The 23,850-nt window shown below is 46.5% G+C and overlaps 1 protein-coding gene and 1 non-coding gene across 2 annotated transcripts in view; one reads left to right on the top strand and one right to left on the bottom strand.

Annotated features, from left to right (window-relative positions):
• Nucleotides 1-23,629, top strand: part of GUCY2D (guanylate cyclase 2D, retinal) — a 41,466-nt gene extending 17,837 nt beyond the window's left edge. The window contains exons 7-18 of the mRNA XM_033925154.1: nt 3,097-3,177; nt 8,813-8,989; nt 11,501-11,657; nt 12,380-12,529; nt 12,838-12,986; nt 15,828-15,991; nt 18,271-18,463; nt 19,293-19,467; nt 20,061-20,159; nt 20,302-20,396; nt 22,101-22,186; nt 22,913-23,629. Coding sequence (XP_033781045.1) covers nt 3,097-3,177; nt 8,813-8,989; nt 11,501-11,657; nt 12,380-12,529; nt 12,838-12,986; nt 15,828-15,991; nt 18,271-18,463; nt 19,293-19,467; nt 20,061-20,159; nt 20,302-20,396; nt 22,101-22,186; nt 22,913-23,012 — 1,626 coding nt within the window. The 3' untranslated portion in view covers nt 23,013-23,629. The remainder of the gene's footprint in view (nt 1-3,096; nt 3,178-8,812; nt 8,990-11,500; nt 11,658-12,379; nt 12,530-12,837; nt 12,987-15,827; nt 15,992-18,270; nt 18,464-19,292; nt 19,468-20,060; nt 20,160-20,301; nt 20,397-22,100; nt 22,187-22,912) is intronic.
• Nucleotides 15,157-15,230, bottom strand: TRNAI-AAU. Its single transcript has one exon. It is a non-coding gene; the product is annotated as a tRNA-Ile (tRNA).
• Nucleotides 23,630-23,850: the final 221 nt, after the last annotated feature.

Below are 23,850 nucleotides of genomic sequence, written 5' to 3'. Positions count from 1 at the left end.
AAGGAGGGACTTTGAGATCCCTGTTATAAAGAATGCAGATTGTTAATTCTTTTGTTATATATAACAATTTTATTGAAAGAATCGAATAATCAATGCATTAGGATAATACAAAAATACATTCAATACAATAAGAATCATAATAATAATATTTCATACAAATTTATATCATTCTTTCAAATAAAATTTCCATATGAACTAATCCAATCTTATCTACACCCCACTTAATTCCATCCCCTACCCCCCTACCTTTCCCCCTAAATGAAATCTCTCACCCTGGATGAAAGTTGACAAAAATAAAAAAATAAATAATTGAAATGTAATTATTAAACCTAATTTTCATAATAAATCATTGATAACCAAACTTCGTATTTTTGGTGAAAGATTCTGAATATAAGGATCCCAAACCTCCATAAAAAGACGAGTTTTTTTAGGCGAAGCTCGAACCTCCCAACTCTCAAATAAAAATAAGCGATGTAATTGATTCCTCCAGTGCCAGAAACTTGGAGATTCTTTCTGCAACCAAAATTGCATAATACATTTAGGCCCAATCACACAGGCTTTCTGAAATAAAAGACATTTCATTTGGCCAAAAACCCCACAAGCTGCTGCTTTTCCAAAAATGATTCCCCTAGGACAACCCACTATCGAATTACCCCGTAAAGAACCCAAAAATAATAGGATGGCAGACCAAAATGAATTGATTAAAGGACACAACCAAAAAGCAGGCAGAGTACGGTACAGGGATTCAAACAGGGATTGGACGGATTCCTGAGGGATAAAGGGATCGTGGGATACTGAGGGAGGAGCTGGGATGTAACCCAAGTATAGAAAGCTAACCAGGTCGTGCATGTGCAAGACCGGAGGGTTAGGACTTCGATGGGAAACCAAGGTGGCAAAGGAGCCCCTTCTGGTGATTCAGACAGGTCGTGACCTGTTTGGGCCGCCGCGGGAGCGGACTGCCGGGCAGGATGGACCTATGGTCTGACCCTGCGGAGGCACTGCTTATGTTCTTATAATTTGCCAGGATCTTTATTACATTTAATTCAAATTGGGGTATCAATTAAACCCGCATGAAAAGCTTGAATTTGGGAAGAATAAAGAGTTGAAAGAGAACATGAGATAATTTAAATGAAAATATATATATATATCTATTAGGTCCAGATGTTTAGGGTTTTGCCCATTTTAGGGGGTCATGTCATAAAACATTTTCCATGTATAAACTAGGGGATCCTTTTGCTAAGCTGCGTTAGCGTTTTTAGCCCAGACAGCATTTTAGGGTGCGTTAAACCCGCGCCACGCGGCTAGAACTAACGCCGGCCCAATGCTGGAGCGCACGCTATTCTGCGCGTTAATGCCCTAACATGGCTTAGTAAGAGGTGCCCTAGGTTTTGCAGGCGGAGGAGTTTCTAAAATGGACATGCACACGGACATGCACTTTATAAAAATAAGCACGAACGTCACAGCTCCGGTCTTCTATGCTCCGGAAATGCGTACACACGATCTTAGTGGTACGTGAATTCAGCTCACAATTTTAGTAGATGACGGCAGATAAAGACCCGAATGGTCGAATCAGGTTGGGCAGACTGGATGGACCATTCGGGTCTTTATCTGCCGTCATCTACTAAAATTGTGAGCTGAATTTCACGTACCACTAAGATCGTGTGTACGCATTTCCGGAGCATAGAAGACCGGAGCTGTGACGTACGTGCTTATTTTTATAAAGTGCATGTCCGTGTGCAAAGCAAGCATACACATTTTCATCCAAAAACAGGTCTAAATTTGCGTGTGAGGATCTGTGCGCCGTTGGAGCTGGTTCTAAGTTACCTTCATTAAAAAAAAAACCAGACATAAATAGGTGCCTTTAATGAACTTTGACACGGGTATCCTATTATATAATGGGTGTCAGGTCAAAAGCGCGCCGGGACAAAGGCGCGCCCAGACAATTGAGCGCAGCGCGGAGGCGCGCGCCGCTCTAAATAACTGTTTTTAGGGCTCCGATGGGAGGGCGTGGGGGGGAACCCCCCACTTTACTTAATAGACATTGCGCCGCGTTGTGGGGGCGTTGTGGAGGGTTTGGGGGGTTGTAACCCCCCACATTTTACTGAAAACTTCACTTTTTCCCTGTTTTTAGGGAAAAAGTTAAGTTTACAGTAAAATGTGGAGGGTTACAACCCCCCAACACCCATAACGCCGGCGCAATGTCTATTAAGTAAAGTGGGGAGGTTCCTCCCCACGCCCCCCCATCGGAGCCCTAAAAACAGTAATTTAGAGCGGCGCGCACCTCCGCGCTGCGCTCAATTGTCTGGGCGCGCCTTTGTCTTTCGCGCCGTTGTCTATGAACCATATAATGGATTCCCCAAGTGTCTAGCGGGGGAGGGGAAAGCTTAGGTTTAAGCGGGGGTATAAGTTTTTAAACAAATAAAATCTGGCCCTCAGTGAAGCCCCCCCCCTTCTAACTCTGCTCTCCTTCTCACAGCTGTGTGGTTTGCTGGCCCTCAGTCCTCTGCCTGCCATGAATGGCAGGGCAGCACGTGGCCTTAGAGCAGGGGCGGGCAGCTTCAGTCCTCGAAGGCCGGAATCCAGTCGGGTTTTCAGGATTTCCCCAATGAATAGGCATTGAAAGCCGTGCATGCAAATAGATCTCATGCATATTCATTGGGGAAATCCTGAAAACCCGACTGGATTCAGGCCCTCGAGGACCGGAGTTGCCCATCCCTGGCTTAGAGTGCTAGTTCTTGGTTTTCCATGGAGCTAAGAAGATGTGTGTCAGAGTCTCTCCAATTGCGCTATTTTTCTCTCTTTTTTTACGCCTTCCTGGTTCATTTTCTTCATTTCTTTTATTTTTCTTTTGTAAACTCTATCAAGGGTCTCAAAGTCCCTCCTTGAGGGCCGCAATCCAGTCGGGTTTTCAGGATTTCCCCAATGAATATGCATTAAAAGCAGTGCATGCACATAGATCTCATGCATATTAATTACGGAAATCCTGAAAACCCGACTGGATTGCGGCCCTCAAGGAGGGACTTTGAGATCCCTGCAAGTCTATATTATCTTCCATGCAATGGCCACTCCTGTGTAATAGCTCATCTCATCCCTCAGGGGGACTGGGTCTGGCTTAAGAAGTTCCCAGGAGAGAAGCACAGTGAAATTAAACCTGCCACGAAGACCGTCTTCTGCAAGGTCAGTTCTGAATAGGCCGGGAGGGTTGAGAGATTCTGTCGGTGGGGTAGGGTGAAGTGAGGATCTCACAGACTACAAAGCTGAACCCTGCTGGCAGTGGCATAGTAAGAGGGGGGCAGGAAGGCAGCCCGCCCCGGGGGCATTGAAACCCATCCTCCTCTCTGCCCACCCCCCTGCCTCGCACGTGCACCCCTTTGCTTCCCTCGCACCTCTTTAATTTTCCCGGCATGAGCAACATCGCAAACTCGCTGCCTGCGTTGGTGTCGGCTCTCTCTGACGTCATTTCCTGGTCCCAAGCCTAGGACGTGATGTGGGAGAGAAAACAGACACAACGCAGGCAGCTCGTGCCAGGAAAATTAAAGAGGTACTTAGGGAGGGAATGGGGGAGGGGGAGGGAGATGCTCAGGCATGGCAGGGGGGGAGGGAAGGAACAGGGGGCAGGAGAAAGGTGCCATCGCCCCAGGCGCCACTCATCCTTGCTGTGCCACCACCTGCTGGTAAGAGGATGAAAAGTTCAGCCTTGCAGGAAGTGATAGAGTGAAAGTCTAATGGTTAGTGCAATGGTCCGAGAACCACTGCAGCTCCTCATGACTCTGGTACCTGGGTTTAATATGGAAACTGCTTTCACTGGAACCACAGAAAGGTGGTATATCAAATCCCATCTCCTAAGAGGTGAGCAAGTCATTTTGGCATCCCCTCGTAGCTCTTTCCCTGTATTCATCCAGCCCTCCCTAGACAGGATCAGCATCCGCCCACCTGGGTTTGCCAAACTTCTGACTGAAGCTAGCTTCCCCGTTCCCACCGGACTTCTGTCTTCTCCACCCCAGCGGTGCAAGGGCACTTGTATACCTTCATTGCCCTGGCAATGTCATCACTGAAGACATCAATTACAATTAGGCAGCCAGAGAGCGCAGCGCCCTGAAGTTGTGGGTTCAAATCCCACACTGCGCCCTGTGACCTTGGGCAAGTCACTTCATTGCCCCAGGACAGACGCAGAAAAATGCTTGAGTACCTGAATGTAAACCGCTTAGACTATAAGTGGTATACAAATAAAAGAAAATAGGCACCTACTCTCCCTTATAGAATATCCTATCAAGATATATAGTATATGTTTTTAACATTTAAGTGTGAGCCATGCAGCTAGTGTAATCATTAATGACTACAGTAAGGGGATAATTCTATATATGGCCTCTAGCTTAGGGCTACCATATTTTTCTCTGGGAAACTCCAGACAAATGACCTCACCTCCAGCCCCACCCAGTTCCGCCTCCAGCCCCACCCAGTTCCGCCTCCAGCCCCACCCAGTTCCGCCTCCAGCCCCACCCAGTTCCGCCTCCAGCATCACCCCCCTCAAAGCCTCCTCTCTTCTTCCGGATGAGCTCCAACCGCGTCTGGAGGGCCTGGAGCCTGCGTGGATGCGTGCGACATCGTCCGCGCATGCTCAGAGGCCCTCGAGATGCGGCCGGAGCCCGTCGGGGGCTTTCCAAAAACCCAGACCAATGCTGGGTTTTGGAAAGTCGGGCAGTCCTCTAAAGAGAGGACCTGTCGGGGTTTCCCCCCCCCCCCCCTGGACATCCGGTAACCCTAACCTAGCTGCTCCATATCTTCTAGACCAGTGTTTTTCAACCTTTTTTGGGCAAAGGCACACTTGTTTCATGAAAAAAATCACGAGGCACACCACCATTAGAAAATGTTAAAAAATTTAACTCTGTGCCTATATTGACTATATATAAAGTAATTCTCTTGAATAGGAATCAAATAAACACAAAGAAAGTATTTTATAATGCTGCCACCGCCAACAACACCGTTGGCGGCGGTGGCACTCAAGTGGCTAAAGAGCCGCAGTTTGCCGGCCTAGGGACAACACTGGAGGGTGGCCAGCTGTGCACCCCCTTGGGACGTAAACCCGGGGTGGGGCAGACTGCCCCCCCCACCCTGGTATGCCACTATCTGTACCTCACTCCCTCCCTATGACCAAAAATTCTCCTTTCTTCTATTCCCCGTGTACACAACCATCTCTTTCCCTCCCTTCCTCTCTCCAAAGTCCATGCCTTCTGTGTCCAAACACTCATTCCCTCCCCCACCTCAGCATCTCTTTCCCTCCCTTCCTCTCTCCCAAGTCCATTTCTTCTGTGTCCAAAAACGCATTCCCTCCCCCACCTCAGCATCTCTTTCCCTCCCTTCCTCTCTCCCTCCCTTCCTCTCTCCCAAGTCCATTTCTTCTGTGTCCAAACACGCATTCCCTCCCCCACCTCAGCATCTCTTTCCCTCCCTTCCTCTCTCCCAAGTCCATGCCTTCTGTGTCCAAAAACCCATTCCCTCCCCACCTCAGCATCTCTTTCCCTCCCTTCCTCTCTCCCAAGTCCATTTCTTCTGTGTCCAAAAACGCATTCCCTCCCCCACCTCAGCATCTCTTTCCCTCCCTTCCTCTCTCCCAAGTCCATGCCTTATGTGTCCAAAAACCCATTCCCTCCCCCACCTCAGCATCTCTTTCCCTCCCTTCCTCTCTCCCAAGTTCATGCCTTGTGTCCAAAACACACTCCCTCCCCCCTTTTGTGTTCCGTGTTTGCCTACCAGCCCATCTTTGCAACTTTCTCAGCAAAACGAAGCTCAAGCCGCGAGGCTTGTCTTCTGCTTCCTGTCTGCCCTGCCGCACACAAATAGCCAAACGGAAGTATTCTCCAACGTCAGCGCTGACGTCGGAGGGCTGGCTTTGCTTAAGCCCTCCCTCCGACGTCAGCGCTGACATCGGGGAACGCTTGGGATCGGCTATATGTTAGCTGCAGGGCAGGCAGGAACAGAAGACGAGCCTCGCGGCTCGAGTTGTATTGAACTCCGCGGGTCCCCCGTCCAGCTCTCTCCTGTCCACGTGGGGCGGACCGCCCCTCTCCCTAGACTGGTGGTACTGCCCTGATGGCGGCCCTGACCGTACGGCACACCAGGCAACATCTCGCGGCACACTAGTGTGCCGCGGAACAGCGGTTGAAAAACACTGTTCTAGACATCGCTTCATGCCATTGTCAATCAACCACTAACCACTAGGCGCCATTTACAGAATCGCGATACCGGCGCCTAACTTGACTTAAGCAATGGTAGGTGTCCTAGTTTTAGGCACTGGTATATTAGGTGAGGGTTTTCCTGGCCTAATTTACCCACCTAAATAGATGACATACGCAATAAAGTCAAAATGAAGGAAAAGATCTCAGAGTTGCCACTCCAGAGGATCATTACATTACATTACATTAGGGATTTCTATTCCGCCATTACCTTGCAGTTCAAGGCGGATTACAAAAGAATTATCCAAGATGTATTACAACAAGAACTTACACAAAAAAAAAAAAAAATTGGTCATTTTCAAAAAGAGTGAGAAATGGGTAAGGTTATTTGTTTGGGGTAGTTGGCTTTAGTGAGAGGTGGAGTTTGAGACTTGTGGTATTATTTCTTTTTTCAGAGTTTTCTTGAAGAGTATGGTCTTTATTTCTTTTCTAAAAGTCTTGTAGTCGAGGGATGCCGTCAGTAGATTGGCGATTTGGTTGTCTAGTTTGGCTGCTTGAGTGGCCAGGAGGCCATCATATAGTTTTTTCCGTTTGACCTCCTTAATTGGGGGGTATGAGAATGGGGTGTGAGTTTTCCTATGTCTGGTTGCGGTGTTGTGGATGAGGCGGTTATTCAGGTAGTTTGGACTGTCTCCGTATAAAGTCTTAAATAGTAGGCAGTAGAATTTAAATTGTATTCTTGCTGGGATCGGAAGCCAGTGCGATTGGAGATATGCTTCTGTAATGTGATCATGTTTCTTTAATGAGTAGATGAGTCTTACTGCTGTGTTTTGGATAGTTTGTAGTTGTTTTGGTTATGGTTGTAGGGCATGGGAGGTAGAGGATATTACAGTAGTCAAGTAGGCCTAGTATTAAGGACTGAACTATGAGCTGGAATTGAGTTTTCTCGAAGAATTTCCGAACTTGTCTTAAGTTTCTCATGACTAAGAATGACTTTTGTATTGTTTTATTGATTTGCGGTTGCATGGTGCAGCATCTGTCGATAGTTATTCCTAGCAGTTTTAGGGTGGTTTGTATGGGGTAGTTGATTGCGTTGATTTCAATGTTGGTTATGGTTCGTCAGTAATTATTAAATTATAATCCGCATAAGGATAAAGTTCATGGGGGTTCAGCGATATACATTAAATCGCTGTCCTTTAATCCAGCATTAAGCTATAAGATGAGTGCCTTTCAGGCTTTTTTTTTTTTATATGTCTTTGCTTCATTTTGCCTATTTTGCACCATAGTGGTTGCTTTGTAGCATTCTCTGTGTTTTGCTAATTTGCACAGTTTTTGTAAAAGAAAAAGAAAAATCTTTAAAATAATTATATTATATTTTTATGATAGGATAAGTTAATTATTTATGTCAAGAATACTACTATACTCTTAATTTGACGAGTAGTGAAATTTAATAATTGCTGACGAATCAAGTCATATTAAAAGTCATGAAGGTTTTTTTGATCGATGAAAGAAAACCACGCCACAATTCCTTATGCGGATTATAATACTATGATCCTCTGGAGTGGCAACTCTGAGATCTTTTCCTTCATTTTGACTTTATTGTACATGTCATCTATTTAGATGGTTTTTGCTTTTCCGATTAACCTTTTGGTGGATCTAGTTATTTGGTGGTTAATCCCTTCTCACTTTTTTGTACTAATTTACCCACACCATTCTCTGCCCCTAACCAGGCCTACTTTTCAAGTAGGCATCGGTAGGAGCCCGTAAGCACCTTGACTTAGGCGTCACTAAGCGGAACTCCGTGCGGAACTCCAATTGAAGTTTTATGTTTTTCCAGACATCTGGTCAGGGTTCCCAGATTTCACGATGTGGAAAAACCCGGACACATGGCCTCGACCCCCCGCGACGCCCCCGTCCCGCACCAGCCCCAGCCCATTCCAGCCCCGCCCCCACACAAACCTGCTCTTAAGCGCGCGGCTGCGTCTGGGAGGGCCTCTGAGCGAGCACCGATGCGACACAATGATGTCACAGGCATGCCCGTGATGTCATCGTGCCACATCACGCAAGCTCCCAGACGCAGCCCTGAGACAAAAACCCAGAAAACGCCTTACAGGTTATAAAGATGTCTAGACGCCTGGACAGTCCTCTAAAACGAGGACATGTCTGGGTAAATCTGGACGTCTGATAGCCCTACTCAGTCTATCCTCCTTACTTCCATTGCTTTCAATTGAAGTAAAACCTGGATATCTCAATCCATCCTCCTTTTTCCAGAGCCATCTGGTGACCCTAATTCCAGATATATGTATTTGCCAGTATTCTAATAATTTATGATTATCTGTGGTGCGTTAATGTTAGTCCCCACTTTATAGTATTATCCTTCCCTTCCCCCAAAAAATGTACAACAGTGATGATGTCACTAGCACGGTCAGGAAACCAGTATTAGCAGGCCAGGTTATAGATAAGTTTGGAACCTGAAGAGTAGGCCAGAAACCACAACCCCCCTGATGAGCTGATGTGGCCTATCGGGCTGTAGTTTGCTCTGCCCTGAGCCACTCACGGTGAGATAGAAAGCAGTGGTGAGATTGGGAAATCTGGGCCTGCAGGTGTCGGAAATTAACTGTGACCTAACCGCTGTCCAGCTGCGCGACCTGCGGCACGAGAACGTGAACCTGTACCTGGGCTTCTTCTACGACTGTGAGGTCTCGGCCATTGTGTCCGAGCACTGCTCCCGCGGCAGCCTGGAAGACCTGATCTGCAACGGCGACATAAAATTGGACTGGATGTTCAAGTCTTCGCTCCTGCTGGACCTCATCAAGGTAGGAGTTGGGGGCGATGGAGGCAGTGGCATAGTGAAGAGTGGGGGTGGAGGGGGCAGACTGTCCCGGGCGCCGTCTTTGCGGGGCCGCCGGCGTCTCTCCTCCTTTCTGCCCCCCCCCCCACACATACCTCTTGAAATGTTCGCCACCATGAGCGGTATCTTCCACTTGCTGCTCGTGCCGGCCTTGGCTCCCTTCTGACGTCATGTCCTGGTCCCGCAACCAGGAAGTTAATGTTTATTTAAGATTTGATATACCGCTCCTGCATTTTTACTGACCTATGCGGTTTACAATGTAAATGAAATTAGGTACTTGAGAAAAACGACCCTATCTGTCCCGAAGACTCAGTCTAGCTCAAGTACCTGATAAACTAAAAATATGTAATAACATATAATACATTTCCAAAATCAAAGAGATATGAAATAGAAATAATGAAAGAAGATAAAAAATTAAAAATAAAATAAAACAATTTTTTTTTTTGTTCAAAATATTTTTATTGATTTCATAGATATAAAATAGAAAGTATACAGCAAAGGCTTCCAAGGAAGCCCAACAAGAAAAACCAAGTGACAGCTCCTTTCAGTACATCATATCACAATAAGATATAGGATTGATTTTAAAAAAATAGAAGCAACAAATAATAAAGATAAAACTAATACTAATACGAAAGTCTCTGAAGCGGCCTGATAGCAAACAGTCCTATTTTAGTGCAGGTCTTTATACAACTCCCGGCACAGCCCACTTCACAGCTTGAAGAGCATCAAAGAAATGAACATTTCTAAAACATATCCACTAAAACTGTTAAAGGAAATAAATACACCCAAATCAACACGAATCAGTGCAAATGTTACGTGCGATGTTTACAAGGGAGCCGAGACCGGCACGAGCAGCAAGTGGAAGATGTACACGTTTCAAGAGGTACACGGGGTGCTCAAGGGGTGGGGAAGATTAGGGGGGTCTCAGGGCACAGTGAGGGGGGGGGAACACACAGCGTGCTGATGAGGGGTGCCGCCGTCTCGGGCACTGACCACCCTCGCCAAGTCACTCGATGGAGGGACGGGATGCGCAGCGTTCAGTCAAAGGTGCACACCTCTTATTTTTAGGTTCAAATCTGGTTTTATTGATATATGAAAATACATAGAAGCAAACACTGTACAATCCAACAATTAGGTCCTCTTCCATTAAACTGCGCTAGCAGTTTCTAGCTCGGGGAGCTGCGCTGAATGGCCTGCGCTGCTCCCGACGCTCATAGAGCTCCTATGAGCGTCGGGAGCAGCGCGGCTCTCTGCGCTAAAAACTGCCAGCGCAATTTAATAGAAGAGGGGTTTAGTCAGCAATAACAGAGAAACAGTTAAGGTAGCCCATCCCACCCCAACCCAAACCTCACCACTCAACCCCTCCCCCCCTTTTTTTTTTTTAGAGAACAAAACAGCAAGCGACCAAAGGTGTCGGACAATCCAAGGGCCTTTACTCTTGTGGCCACCGGGGATAACTACCAAGTTTCCACCCCCCCCCAAAAGAAATTAAATTAAAAGATCATAAAGGGCTCCTTTTACTAAGGTGCGCTAGCGTTTTTAGCGCACGCCGGAAATTACCGCGCGCTATGCTTCTAGAACTAACGCCAGCTGGATGCGAGGGCAATGTAGCATGCGCGATTCAGCGCATTAAAGCCCTAACGCACCTTAGTAAAAGGAGCCCATAGTAAGAAAAGAAAAAAAAAAAAAAGTATCCGATCCCAAGAAATGTCATGAGTGAAAAGGTTCATATGTTAATGTTTTTGTTGGCTAAAATGTCTTCAGCTTATTTCAGAAGGTGTCCATGGGAAGCGCTGGGATGGTGTGACTGAAAGGTGTCTGGGATGGTGACAGGTCAAAAGCGCGCAAGACAATCGCGCGCGGACAAAAACACGCAGGCAACTCAGCGCTAACACAATTGCGCTCACAGACAATTGCGCTAAAGACAGTTACGCGCAACTATATCTCCGCGCAAGACAATTGAGCGCAACGATAACTGAGCGCAAGACCATTTAGCGCAAGATAACTGAGCGCAATGACAATTCAGCGCATTCAGCGCGCCACTAGAGGCCGCTTGGCGAACGAAGGGCACGCGCACGTACAGCACGTGAACACATGATCACGTCAACGCATGTTCAGTATGATTCCCTTGACTCTTTGCATTTTCAATATAAGTCACGTGAATGCATTTTCGTTACTATGGTTACGTTTCCTCATTATATATATTCTCCCAACAGCATTTCAATATAAGTCACGTGAATGCATTTTCGTTACTATGGTTACATTTCCACATTATATATGTCCTCCGAACAGCCCACCTTCCTTTCGCTGCCTGACCGTGTCCGTTATAGGTAAAGATCTGGTTTTGCTAGTACTTGATCTATAACAAATATTTGTCTCGCGCGGATTCCTGAGGTCTTAGGTGTTCTCTGATGGCGCTTTAAGCAATAAGGGAGTGATTTAGAAGAAAAGAGAAAGGTGTCTCTGCCTCCCACAGGGTCTGAAGTACCTCCATCACCGGGAGGTGGCCCACGGCCGTCTCAAGTCCCGGAACTGCGTTGTGGATGGGAGGTTCGTACTGAAAGTGACTGACTACGGCTACAATGAACTGCTGGAGACCCAAAAGCTGCCAAAGACGGAGCCCAAACCTAGAGGTACGGAGGAAGGAGATTAGCATTAAGACAGGGAGAGTCCAAGGAGAATGCAGCAGATAGTAAAGAAGAGATACAGATGGACACAGAAATATTATAAGTGGAAATCATCGCTAGACAGACAGATGTTCTGAATTAGAGAATGACACGGTGACAAAATTTGTCACCGTTCCCGTCCCCGCGGATAACCGTGGGAAATAATCCCATGTCATTTTTTAGTGACAATTTCAACCTCAGTCCTTCTACACCAGCATTCTTCAAAGCAAAGCTTGTGGGTCAGTGGTTGTGGCCATTTATACTCTGATTCTTCCCTCTCTCCGTAAAGAATGACATGAAGATGGTTTCCCGCGGTTATCCGCGGGGACGGGAACAGTGATGAATTTTGTCACCATGTCATTCTCTATTCTGAATCTGTTTTTAGGGGCTGATGCAGAAAGTCTTACAGTAGAGCCATGTGAGGATGTAAGAGCACGTGGCGTCTACCATGAGTGTAATACCGCAACATGCAAGAAGCTAATTGCATGCAAATTTCTTACATAGAAACATGACGGCAGATAAAGGCCAAATGGCCCATCCAGTCTGCCCATCCGCAGCATCCACTACCTCCTCCTCTCCCTATAGGCTGAGGCTCTTTACACCTGCATTGTGAGGTTTTAGAGCTTTATGGTATAGACTGACAGTTCTGACGCCAGAAATAACTGGGGGTTCTCTCCTGCTCTTGATAGACCTGTTCTGGACGGCACCAGAGCTGCTGCGAGATCCTGTGTTGGAGCGCCGGGGCACATTTAAGGGTGACGTCTACAGCTTCTCAATCATCATGCAGGAGGTGATCCTGCGTGGGGCCCCCTTCTGTATGCTGGATCTCCCCGCAGAAGGTGCGTGGCAAATACTGAGCTGCTTTCAGGAAAAGATCTCGTTCCCCCACCTCCCCACCCGCAGACACACACTCACTCCCAAGAGGGACAGAGCAGTGACTCGCGAAGGTATATCATCTGAATGGTCACGTTCATCCTTTTTTGCTGTTTTGAAACAAGATTATTGGGGGTCAGTTTGCCTTGCAAAATGCTACAGGAATGGGGTAAAATCACGTAGTCCATGTTGGAAGAGAGATCTACCTTGTTCCCTTGCAACTATAAGACCATTCTAAAGTGCCTCACATTGACTCTGCCTTCCCCTTTTGCAGAGATAATAAAGAAGGTACTGAAACCACCGCCACTCTGCCGACCCTCCGTCTCTGTGGACCAGGCACCCGTCGAGTGCATTCAGCTCATGAAGCAGTGCTGGAGTGAGCAGCCTGATCGCAGGTTCACCATCGACCAGATATTTGATCAGGTGAGGAAGACATTGGCACAAGGGATCCCTGGTGGGGGGGGGGGGGGGGGGGGGGGGAGGGGAGGGATGGACCTAAATGTGTATATGTGTGATCAGATCGAGCCAGAATCACGTTCTCTGTGACATTTCCTGGTGCCCTCTCCCCAACCATGTGCCATGGATGGGCAGCAAGTTTGTTGCCCCCACGTCCCTTGTGACCTGCATTCCAGATCGATCCATCTATGTATAAATTTATAGGTGGAAGTGAAATAGCTTTTAACCTGGAGGAAAAGTCCATAGTCTGTTAAGACACGGGGGAAGCCACTACTTGCCCTGGATCGGTAGCATGGAATATTGCTACTCCTTGGGTTTTGGCCAGGTACTAGGGACCTGGATTGGCCACCGTGAGAACGGGCTTCTGGGCTTGATGGACCATTATGGGGTAAAGACCTAGAACAATTGCTCTCCCCCACTACTTTCATGGAATTCAGGAAGCGCCTAAAGACATATCTGTTCCTGTTGTATCTAGACAACTGACCCGTACTTCTCCCTCTCCTCAATATCGGTTTTCTAGACCTTTTACCCTCTCTCGTTCACCTCTCCTATGTTCAATCATTTTGTACCTTCTCTTAATCTTTTGTAAACCGCATAGAACTTCACGGTATTGCGGTATATAAACTGTTATTATTATTATTATTAATATTATTATTGGTCTGACCCAGTAAGGCTATTCTTATGTTCTTATGCAGGAGATATAATTTTAGGCAGCTTGTGATTTGAAGTGTGATTTTTTTGTCATTTTGTTTGGCATTTCGCTGTTTGTTTTGGGAATGTTTCAAGTTTATTCAAATTTTCAAGTTTTTATTTAAAATATTTGATTTGATTGCAAAATCCAAATCCAATGCGATTTACATTTAGTTAAAAAATGAAGTTAATATAGAAAATAAAAAAACAAGACAATAAAATACAATTTTTATAAAACAATACGTTTAGATTGGTTTATTGTGTGCATTTTTACAATGTACACTTCTCCCTCGGTATTCGTGGGGGTTAGGTGCAGAGCCGGACCGCGAATCAGGAATAACTTCTCGGCTGGGCTCTGACCCACCCCCGCCTCCCTCCTACATCCCCAGAGCCTTTACCTAGTGATTACAACGGGAAGTCACGGCAGCCATTTTGATGAGGGCTCTGCACGGGGCAGGAGCATAGGAAGATCGCTCCTGCCCCGCTTCACCGCTAGACCACCCGGTAAGGTTCCGGGGAGGCTTGGACGGCTTAAAAATGGTTCATAGACAACAACGCGGAAGACAAAGGCGCACGCCGACAACTGAGCGCAAGACGGAGGCGCGCACCGAAGAAAATTACAGTTTTTAGGGGCTCCGACGGGGAGTTTTGTTGGGGAGCACCCCCAGTTTACTTAATACAAATCGCGCTGGCGTTGTGGAGGGTTTGGGGGGTTGTAACCCCCCACATTTTACTGTAAACTTAACTTTTTCCCTAAAAACATGGAAAAAGTGAAGTTTTCAGTAAAATGTGGGGGGTTACAACCCCCCAAACCCCCCACAACGCAGCGCGATCTGTATTAAGTAAAGTGGGGGGTTCCCCCCCATGCCCCCCCGTCAGAGCCCTAAAAACAGTAATTTTCTTCGGCGCGCACCTCCACACTGCGCTCAATTGTCTGCTCGCGCCTTTGTCCCGGTGCGCTTTTGACCTGACACCCTTAAAAATAGCCCACAAATGATAATAGCTTTTTTTGCAAAAATAAATCGCGAATAGCCGAATCCGTGGATACTGAAACCGCGGATTCGGAGGGAGAAGTGTATATCTGTAATTTTTGTGAACAAGACATTGAAATTGTATTTTGGGATCCTATACAAATTCAAACAATTTCTAATAGCTCGAGAACAGAAATGAGTTTTTTTCTTTTGCTTTAAAATGATTCATGACTGAGAAAATTGGAGGATGTAAGAGTCCCAAATAGTATGGAATGGTCCAAGATTCATATGAATCAAGAACCAATTCTTAGTTTTCTTTATTTTTGTTAGTTGAAAATGAGCATAGAAACATAGAAAAAGCGGCAGAAAAGGGCTATAGCCCACCAAGTCTGCCCATTCCAAGCATCCCCCCCCCCCCTGAATTTACTCCCTTAAAGATCCCACGTGAGCATCCCAATAGAAAAAATTACAGGACCTGGCCCGTACGGGAATCGAACCCGCAACCTTGGTGTTATTAGCACCACACTCTAACCAACTGAGCTAACCAGCCAGCTACTTGAATCATATCAATGTTACTATCCTTTCTCTTCACTTGAACCATTGTCATCCCTACTCCTTAGCTGAGACTTAAACCTTCAACTTCTATGTTACTAACCCAGCACTCAACCCTTGCACCAGCCAGGCTTTCGGCATGTTGCCCCATAGTTGAGGGCTTAAAAAGGAATTTTTGTATTGTATAAATATTGTTAAAATTTTGTGTAAGAAACATTTTTTTCTTTGTATCATTTGATATTGTAATTATTAAATTTATAAATTTAAAAAAAAAACCAAAAACAATTTATCATACTCTGAGTTGTTAACAGCGGAATAGAAAAACATTTTAACCTTACTAATAGCTGGTTCTCCCCACCTTCTAACAACCATCCCTTTTATGCATCCCCCCCCCCAAAAAAAAAAAAAAAAAGAAGGAAGGAGAACTGGGAATAAGTTCATCCTAGCAAAAATCAGAGTAAGGAGATGGGAAGGCTGCAATTAGGCTTCTTGTGAAAGGAGTTGGGGGGGCCTCTCTTTACTCTTCCCCCATCTTGAGATCTCAGGCATACTTCATAGGACTAATCCTGCCTTTAATGCTCCCCCTCCCTCGCAGTTTAAGAGTATAAACAAAGGCCGGAAGACAAACATCATTGATTCGATGCTGCGGATGCTGGAGCAGTATTCCAGCAACCTGGAAGATCTGATCCGGGAGCGCACAGAAGAGCTGGAAGTGGAGAAACAGAAGACGGACAAACTGTTGACGCAGATGCTGCCCCCGTAAGTCACTGATAGGAGAAGTAGCACTGTCTCTCTCATATATATATATATATTTTTTATTTTTTTTTCAAGATGGCCTCAGATTAGGTTGTTGTTATAGTGTCTCCCGCCTTTTTCTTTTGTTTGTTTATGTTTCTTTTCTTTTTTTTTTTAATTTAGCATCATTATCTCTATTTACGTTCCTGTAATATTCTCCTAGTTTTTCAATTGATCTTATTATTTTTTACCCAGAGGGTGGTGGACACATGGAACAAGCTTCCAGAGGAGGTGATAAGCCAGAACTCTGTACAGGGGTTCAAGAAAGGTTTGGATAGGTTCCTGGAGGATAAGGGGATAGAGGGGTACAGATAGAACTTGAGGTAGGTTATTGAATTGGTCAGTAACCACTTCACAGGTCGCGGACCTGATGGGCCGCCGCGGGAGCGGACCGCTGGGCAGGATGGACCTCGGTCTGACCCAGTGGAGGCAACTTCTTATGTTCTTATTTAATCCTGGAGCCTATTATCTTTCTCGGCGGTTTGGCTCGCATCCAACGGTCTTGGCGGCCCTCTCCAGTGGGCGAAGTCGGAGGTCGGCATTCAAGACGCTCACGGTTGACCCAGCGGAGACAGTCATAGACGTCCAGGAAGCACGGCACAGCAGGCCGAAGACAACAGCAGAGAGGGGAGAAGGCATATCAATGCCGGCGATCCCAGCAACGCAGACTCCACCCGAAGGGAAGCAGCGCCCAACCGTCATCACCCTACGAGCACAGCAACCGACGGCACGGCAGCCGCCAGCATGAAAGAGAGCTGGGGAGAGGCCGTGGCTTCGTCGACGCCAAAGGGGGACGGGTTGCTAGTGCAGCTGGAGTCGGCATCCCCCGGAAAGAAATCCGAAGCATTTTCGGCCCAGGTCGCACCGTGGAGAAATCCGATTTGGTCTGCAATCGAAGGCGTCTCGCCTGGCGTGTCCTGACTCCTGCATAGGTATTTCCACGGCCTTGCGCTGAGCAGATCTAATTTCAAGCTGGACTTACTTGGACCTTTATATGACTGTTGATTTTTAATTATTTTGGTTTCGTTCGCACCCATTTTGGTTTAATGATATTTTCATTTTGTTCTCTTATTTTTTTCTTCATTCTTCATTATTTTTATCTGAATTTCTTAGAGGTTTTGTAAATCTTTATTTCATCTTATTCATTTTTTCTCTTTTCACAGCATATAACCGTTGATTCTGTCTACTGGTTTCTCCCGCACTAGGCATTCTACTTATCTTTCAGAAGCAGGGTTTATTGTTCTAATACTGTTTTTTTTTCCTTTATTCTATATATCTCCTACTATTCATACCGAAAAGATTGGAAATATCTATGGGCCGTGGTATGGGTTTTCTATCCTTAATGTTAATTTCTTTCCTTATTGTGTTCTTATTCTACACTGCCTAGTACTGAAAGGCACTGTGTGGTACAGTACTCCCCCGAAATTTGCGGAGGTTCCATTCCAGGAACCCCCGCGAATTTTGAAAAAACGCAAATGCGGTTTTTCGCCCGTCAAAAGGCAAGGGAGGCAGGAGAGGACAGCAGGAGAGGGAGCTGGAGTGCCGGCGGGTGAAGAAAATCACTTGCAGTCTGCTCTGACTGCCTCTTCCTGTAGTAAAGTCGGGCTATACCAATCAGGAGCTGCGTTGACACGCAGCTCCTGATTGGTATCATGAAGCACTTCCTCCTTGGTCTTATTACATAAAATAGGACCTGAGCTAAAACTAGGATTACCAGAAGTCCAGGAAAACCCAGACATGTCCTCTTTTTGGAGGACTGTCCAAGTGACTGGACAGATTTTTTTTTTTTTTAAACAGCTGTTTGGCCAGGTTTTTGAAGAGTGTTGAGTTTGGGGCTGCATTTGGAATGCCTCCAAGCATGCACGGATGTGACACGATGACATCATCCAAATGTGATATCATCGCATCACATCTGTGCATGCTCGGAGGCCCTTCTGATGTGGCCCCAAGCTTGAGGAAAGATAGGAGAAGAGGTTTGTGTGGGAGCAGGGCGGAAAAGGGCAGGGCTGGAGCAGAACAGGGCGGAACTGGGGGCGGGGACACATGTCCAGTTCTTGGCTGCACAAAATCTGGTAACCCTCGTTAAAAGAGCATGAGCTAGTGGTAATATAACCTATCTTAATGGTAACCAATGTTCATAACTTCCCCACCTTATACATTACTTTAACACCATATCCTTCATTTCGATCTGACCTGGTGCTGGAAGTAAAGGCACCTGAATCATTGTCACCTTTCTCCCCCAGATCAGTAGCAGAATCCCTGAAGATGGGAACCCCGGTAGAGCCAGAGTACTTTGACCAGGTGACGATCTATTTCAGTGACATCGTGGGTTTCACCACCATCTCGGCCATGAGTGAGCCCATTGAGGTCGTCGACCTTCTCAATGACCTGTACACACTTTTTGATGCCATCATCGGCTCCCACGATGTCTATAAGGTCCGACTGCCTCACCACAGGAACCAGAGGCCTATTAAAACTCCCTATTATGCATTGCACTATTCTTGATTCCTGAATGTTTTCCCAGCATGCTCTGTTCCTGTCAAATAACAGCCTTCACTGCATAGATGGAGCACAAGACCAGGAGAACATGTTTAAGGGTGCAGCTCCCTTTATTTCTATCAGACCAGTTGCCATTTGACTCCATTTTTTATGCAGGACCGGTTGATCAAGTCTTGGTTTTACCCCATGGCATGCTGGGACTCAGTGTTCTTAGAGAACATGATAGGAAAGTAAACATGTCTGTACATGCATTTGGGTAAAGCCAGAAGTGGATCAACCCATCCTTTAAAAATGGAGCCAGGTGATAACATTCACTGGAGGAGCAGGTTAGCACCAAGATCATCGTGGCTATGGAAACTCATTGTCCACTATTGGATAACAGATTGGGATGCATACATTAAGTCTTGGACTCACTCAAGAGTCTTTCAAGGGACCAACCTCCAGGTTTTGCCCATCGTCCCCCTTCTAGTTCCCTTCCCCTCTTCCCCCCTCTGCCCTCCTTAATACGGAAATCCAGAGCAGAGCCTAGGAATCAGTATCCTTCTCCCTGCCAGCTCTCAGGAGCACGAGATGTGCAATCAGGCCTAGGGAGGAAGGAGGGGGGGGGGGGCAATATGAATATGAGCCTAAGTGTCTATCTTCCCACCTACTTCCTGAGTATCGGTCTTTGATATCGCCATTAGCCAGCCCTGGTTTTTGCTCCAGAGTATCCCAGCCTTTCCAATACGTGGACTTCCTTAACACTCCCTCCCAATCTCTCCAACAGGTGGAGACCATCGGCGACGCTTATATGGTGGCATCGGGGTTGCCCAAGCGCAATGGGAACCGCCACGCAGCCGAGATCGCTAACATGTCTCTGGACATCCTCAGCTCCGTGGGCTCTTTCAAGATGAGACACATGCCCGAGGTGCCAGTGCGGATCCGGATTGGGCTGCACTCAGGTGTGCCGTGCCTGCGTGTCTCGTGGGCTGCTGGGGGGGGGGGGGATAGAGGCCGGGCTAGCATCTTCCCTAAGCCTCAATAGTTCAGAAGCAAGGGAAGCGGCCGCCGCCTGGGATTTGTCCAAAATGATACCCCCAGAGCATAGAGCAGGGTTGGGAATTAGAACTCAGGATGCAATGATTCGATCCACACAGTCAGTGGCAGACAAGGTGATCCACGCATCCCTTATCAGCGCTCTAATTTAGAAAGGGCGGTGATTTGCCCTTGTAGCCAGCATGAGAGGCAAGCGTGGGCGTAGCAGGTGATTGTCTACGATCAGGCACCTTGCCACTGGAAGTCCAGTCCACTACAAGTGGTGCTATTGTATGACACTGTGAGTGATTTGTGACATACCATCAATGCAACCTAGGCTTGGAAGCCCCTCCACCCCAGCTTCAGTGAGTGATATCAAAGAAAAACCTCCTCTTCCCCAGCCAACCAGCTATCCTAATGAAAACAGACACTCGGACAGTTAAATCCACCAATGATGAACAAGGATTTATTTGCTGCTGACTCTAATGAGTGTCCCTGGTTTTTTTCCCCCCTCCTTTAGGGCCCTGCGTTGCTGGAGTTGTAGGGCTTACGATGCCTCGGTATTGCCTCTTTGGAGACACGGTGAATACTGCCTCCCGCATGGAGTCCACAGGCCTGCGTATGTGCCACTTGTTTGTTAACCCTTCACAGCTCAAAGTAATGCGACAGGGTTCACTCCTGTAGGGGGGGTTATGTGTTGGGGGAGGGGCAGGTCTTTCACATGTGTGCCACTAATCGATGTTCGGGTCTCCTCTCTGCAGCTTATCGAATTCATGTCAACATGAGCACTGTAAACATCCTACAGGCTCTCCAGGAAGGATTCAAACTGGAAGTGAGAGGGAAGACTGAGCTAAAGGTACCACAGACAAGGACCTCGCCTCCATACCTAGAAAAGCATGAAGGGGAAGGGTGGGATAACCCAGTGGTTCCCAACCCTGTCTTGGAGGAACACCAGGCCAATTGGGTTTTCAGGCTAGCCCTAATGAATATTCATGAAGCAAATTTGCATGCATATCACTTCCATCATATGCAAATCTCTCTCATGCATATTCATTAGGGCTAGCCTGAAAACCCGATTGGCCTGGTATTCCTCCAGGACAGGGTTGGGAATCACTGGGATAACCCCTGGGATCCTCCCTCCTATACATTCACACAGCATTCAGCTGAGATTATAATATTTGTGTCTTTAGCGCTGTTGGGTGGTGTTGATATCTATTCAGGTGCAAAATGTTCCTTCCCCCCCCAAAGAGGTTACAGTATAAGTCACTTGTTCAAGGTTATCAGTTGTGTTGTGTCTTCTTTCTGTTCTTACCTTATTTTAAAAAAAAAAAAAAAAAAATTTTTTTTATTATAAACCACTTAGATTTGCCTTCTGGTTGTATATTTGCGGTATATTAAATAAATTGAACTTGAACTTAAACTGTTTCAAACAAACTAATAAAAAAAAAGCAGGGCTCTTTGGCTGGAGATTCTCCGAACTCCCCTGAAAGCCCTGACAGTACTGATCTGAATGTGATTGGCTGAGCAGCATCTGCCTGTTGCCTGTTCAACCAATAAAATTCAGAGCAGTGCCCTCAGGACCTTTCAGGGGGTGGGGTGAATCCCCTGAAGGCCCTGACTGCACACCATTGAAGGTCACAGTCAGTGGAAGCAGGATTTGAAGCCCGGTTTCTCTAGTTCTCCGCACCTTGCTCTACCCCAAGGAGTCACAGCCCAGTCCTTGGGACCCCTCAAGCCAGTCAGGCTTTCAAGATAACCACAATGAATATGTATGAGAGAGAGCGGAATACACTGCAGGTAGTGCATGCAAATTTATCTCCTGCATATTCATCGTGGGTATCTTGAAAACCTGACCGGCTTGGTGGGTGCCAAGGACTGGGTTGAGAACCCCTGCTCTAAGCATTAAACTAGGGGTCTAGGATGATTCATTGCGGCCATTTCATCAAAGTCAGTGTAGCGCAGCTGCTTCGGTGCAAAATTGGCCGACTCGTCCTACACCCCAGTACAGAATGGAACGATTCATGCCTCCAGCACAGAATGAGATAATTCATGCCTTGTTTGGGGGCAGGGCCTCCCCCCTCAAAAAAAAAAATTGTCCCATTCCAGCCAGCACTGCCAGCTAACACTGCAAAATTGTAGGATCCACTTTACGGATCACAGTCCAGAAGCTCCACTGTCCCCTAGCCAGGATTGGAGGCCAGGACTCTGCTGAGGATGTGCCCCTTGCGTCCTGCACAGTCCAAAAGCTCCACTGTCCCCCCAGTCAGGATTGCATCCTGCTGGTGAAAGTGTTCAGCCAGTCAGCGGAATGAGACAATTCAACGTGCCATTTCAGCGCGGCTGCGATAAACTGGCTGCGATGAATTATCCCGTTCTCTATTTCACGTGTTACTCTGTGGGATCTGAATCCTGCTCTCCTCGCATGATTGTGAAAGTGTCCCTCTATCTCTCTTGGATCCATTACTCTGTTTCATGCTTTGTTTTGTTGGGGGGGGGAGGGGAAGGGGGGGTATTTGTTTTGTTGTGGTATATATTCTTGCTTTTTGTGGGTTTTTTGCAGGGCAAAGGTATAGAGGATACTTACTGGCTGACAGGCAGAGTTGGGTTTGACAAACCAATCCCAACACCACCCGATCTTCTCCCAGGGTAAGAATGGCACAGTAATTCAAGGCAAAAAACTTAAAGAGTAAACTTGTACAATATTAACCTAACTAGAGGACCTCATACTCAAATCTTTTTCATACCCTTACTGGGGTATTTCAAAAAAAAAATAGAAGAAGCACTGATTGCCAGAAAAAAGAAAGCCAGAATGAGTGTGTGCGGTGTCAAACAAATAGGATGAAAATTTGGCTATAGTGGTGTGGTGTACTGTGGAGCACATATACAGAGGAAGCAGCACGAAGCCAATGAGTGAATCGGTTGAGTAACCGTCGGGCTAAAGTTAAGTGCTTCTTCTATTTTATGAAACACCCATCACGTTGTTAGTTCAGCCAAATTAGAAAGATGAAAATGATATCAAAGAAAGACCGAATTTTTTGCTTTCAAGATTTTTTTGAGTAACTTAAGATTTTCAACTTGATACGGTAATTCAAGGCACATGTGAGTGACTCGCTTCCCATTAGCCATCGGTTACCTTCCTATGTTTTTGTTTACAAGCTACACGACCTGGTTATTCTGAGTAGAGGGAAGTACCAAGTTGATGCAATGAAAGCATCAAGAGGTTGGAGTAGCGATGGGGAATATTGGAGCAGTCGGCATCCTGTGTTTGTACCTCTTCCCCCCAAAAAACACTTTCTGGAGTTGGAGATTCTATACAATGTACAACTTCAAAACCTACGGCTCTTGCCTTCATTTCTTGATGTTCCCTTCCAGCACCAGCAATCATGGGATTAGCCTTGCAGAGATCCCGGAGTCTCGGAGGAAAAAACTGGAGAAAGAACAAAGCAAATCCCAGAAACAGATGCTGAACTAAGAGGAGAGTTGACGCAAGGGGTGGCCAATTTGTAGGGGAGTTTCTCCCACTTTATTTGGGAAAAGCTAAAAGGGCTAAAAGTGTAAGAGGTGTCACTTCTCCACTCATTCATCCATCTGCTGCTTCTACTGTTTACCCATCCATCCAAATAACTCTCCTCACCTACTCACTCAACTAATAACCCCTCGATCAATCCAACAACCTGATCATTTTGCCATTCATCGCCACCTCATCCACTCAGTCATTTACACTTACCCCATTCATGCACTCAGTCACCCTCATCTTCTCATGCATTTAGGCCCTGAGTCTATAAAAAAATGCCTAAGGTTAGGCACCTAGATCAGCTCACCTAGCCAACCTAGGCACCTCATTTTTTAATTGGTTTAATCAGCGCTGATAATTCAACAGTGCCTTCCCAGTAGGTGTGTACACTAATGAACCTACCAGAAAGTAGACATGGTTAGGGGTGGATTTGGGGCAGATTTTGGGCACTGTTTGACTTAGGCGCATTCATTTAGGCCAAAAGAAACCCTGGCCTAAATAAGAACATACAAATAGCCTTACTGGGTCAGACCAATGGTCCATCAAGCCCAGTAGCCCGGTCTTACAGTGGCCAATCCAGGTCCCTAGTACCTGGCCAAAACCTAAGGAGTAGCAACTTTCCATGCTACCGATCCAGGGCAAGCAGTGGCTTCCCCCATGTCTTTCTCAATAACAGACTATGGACTTTTCCCCCAGGAACTTGTCCAAACCTTTCTTAAAACCAGCTATGCTAACCATTCTTACCACAACCTCTGGCAACGTGTTCCAGAGCTTAACTATTCTCTGAGTGAAAAGA

Source organism: Geotrypetes seraphini, chromosome 16 (assembly GCF_902459505.1).
Source record: "Geotrypetes seraphini chromosome 16, aGeoSer1.1, whole genome shotgun sequence".
Lineage (NCBI taxonomy): Eukaryota > Metazoa > Chordata > Amphibia > Gymnophiona > Dermophiidae > Geotrypetes > Geotrypetes seraphini.
This window is presented reverse-complemented; position numbering and strand designations above follow the sequence as displayed.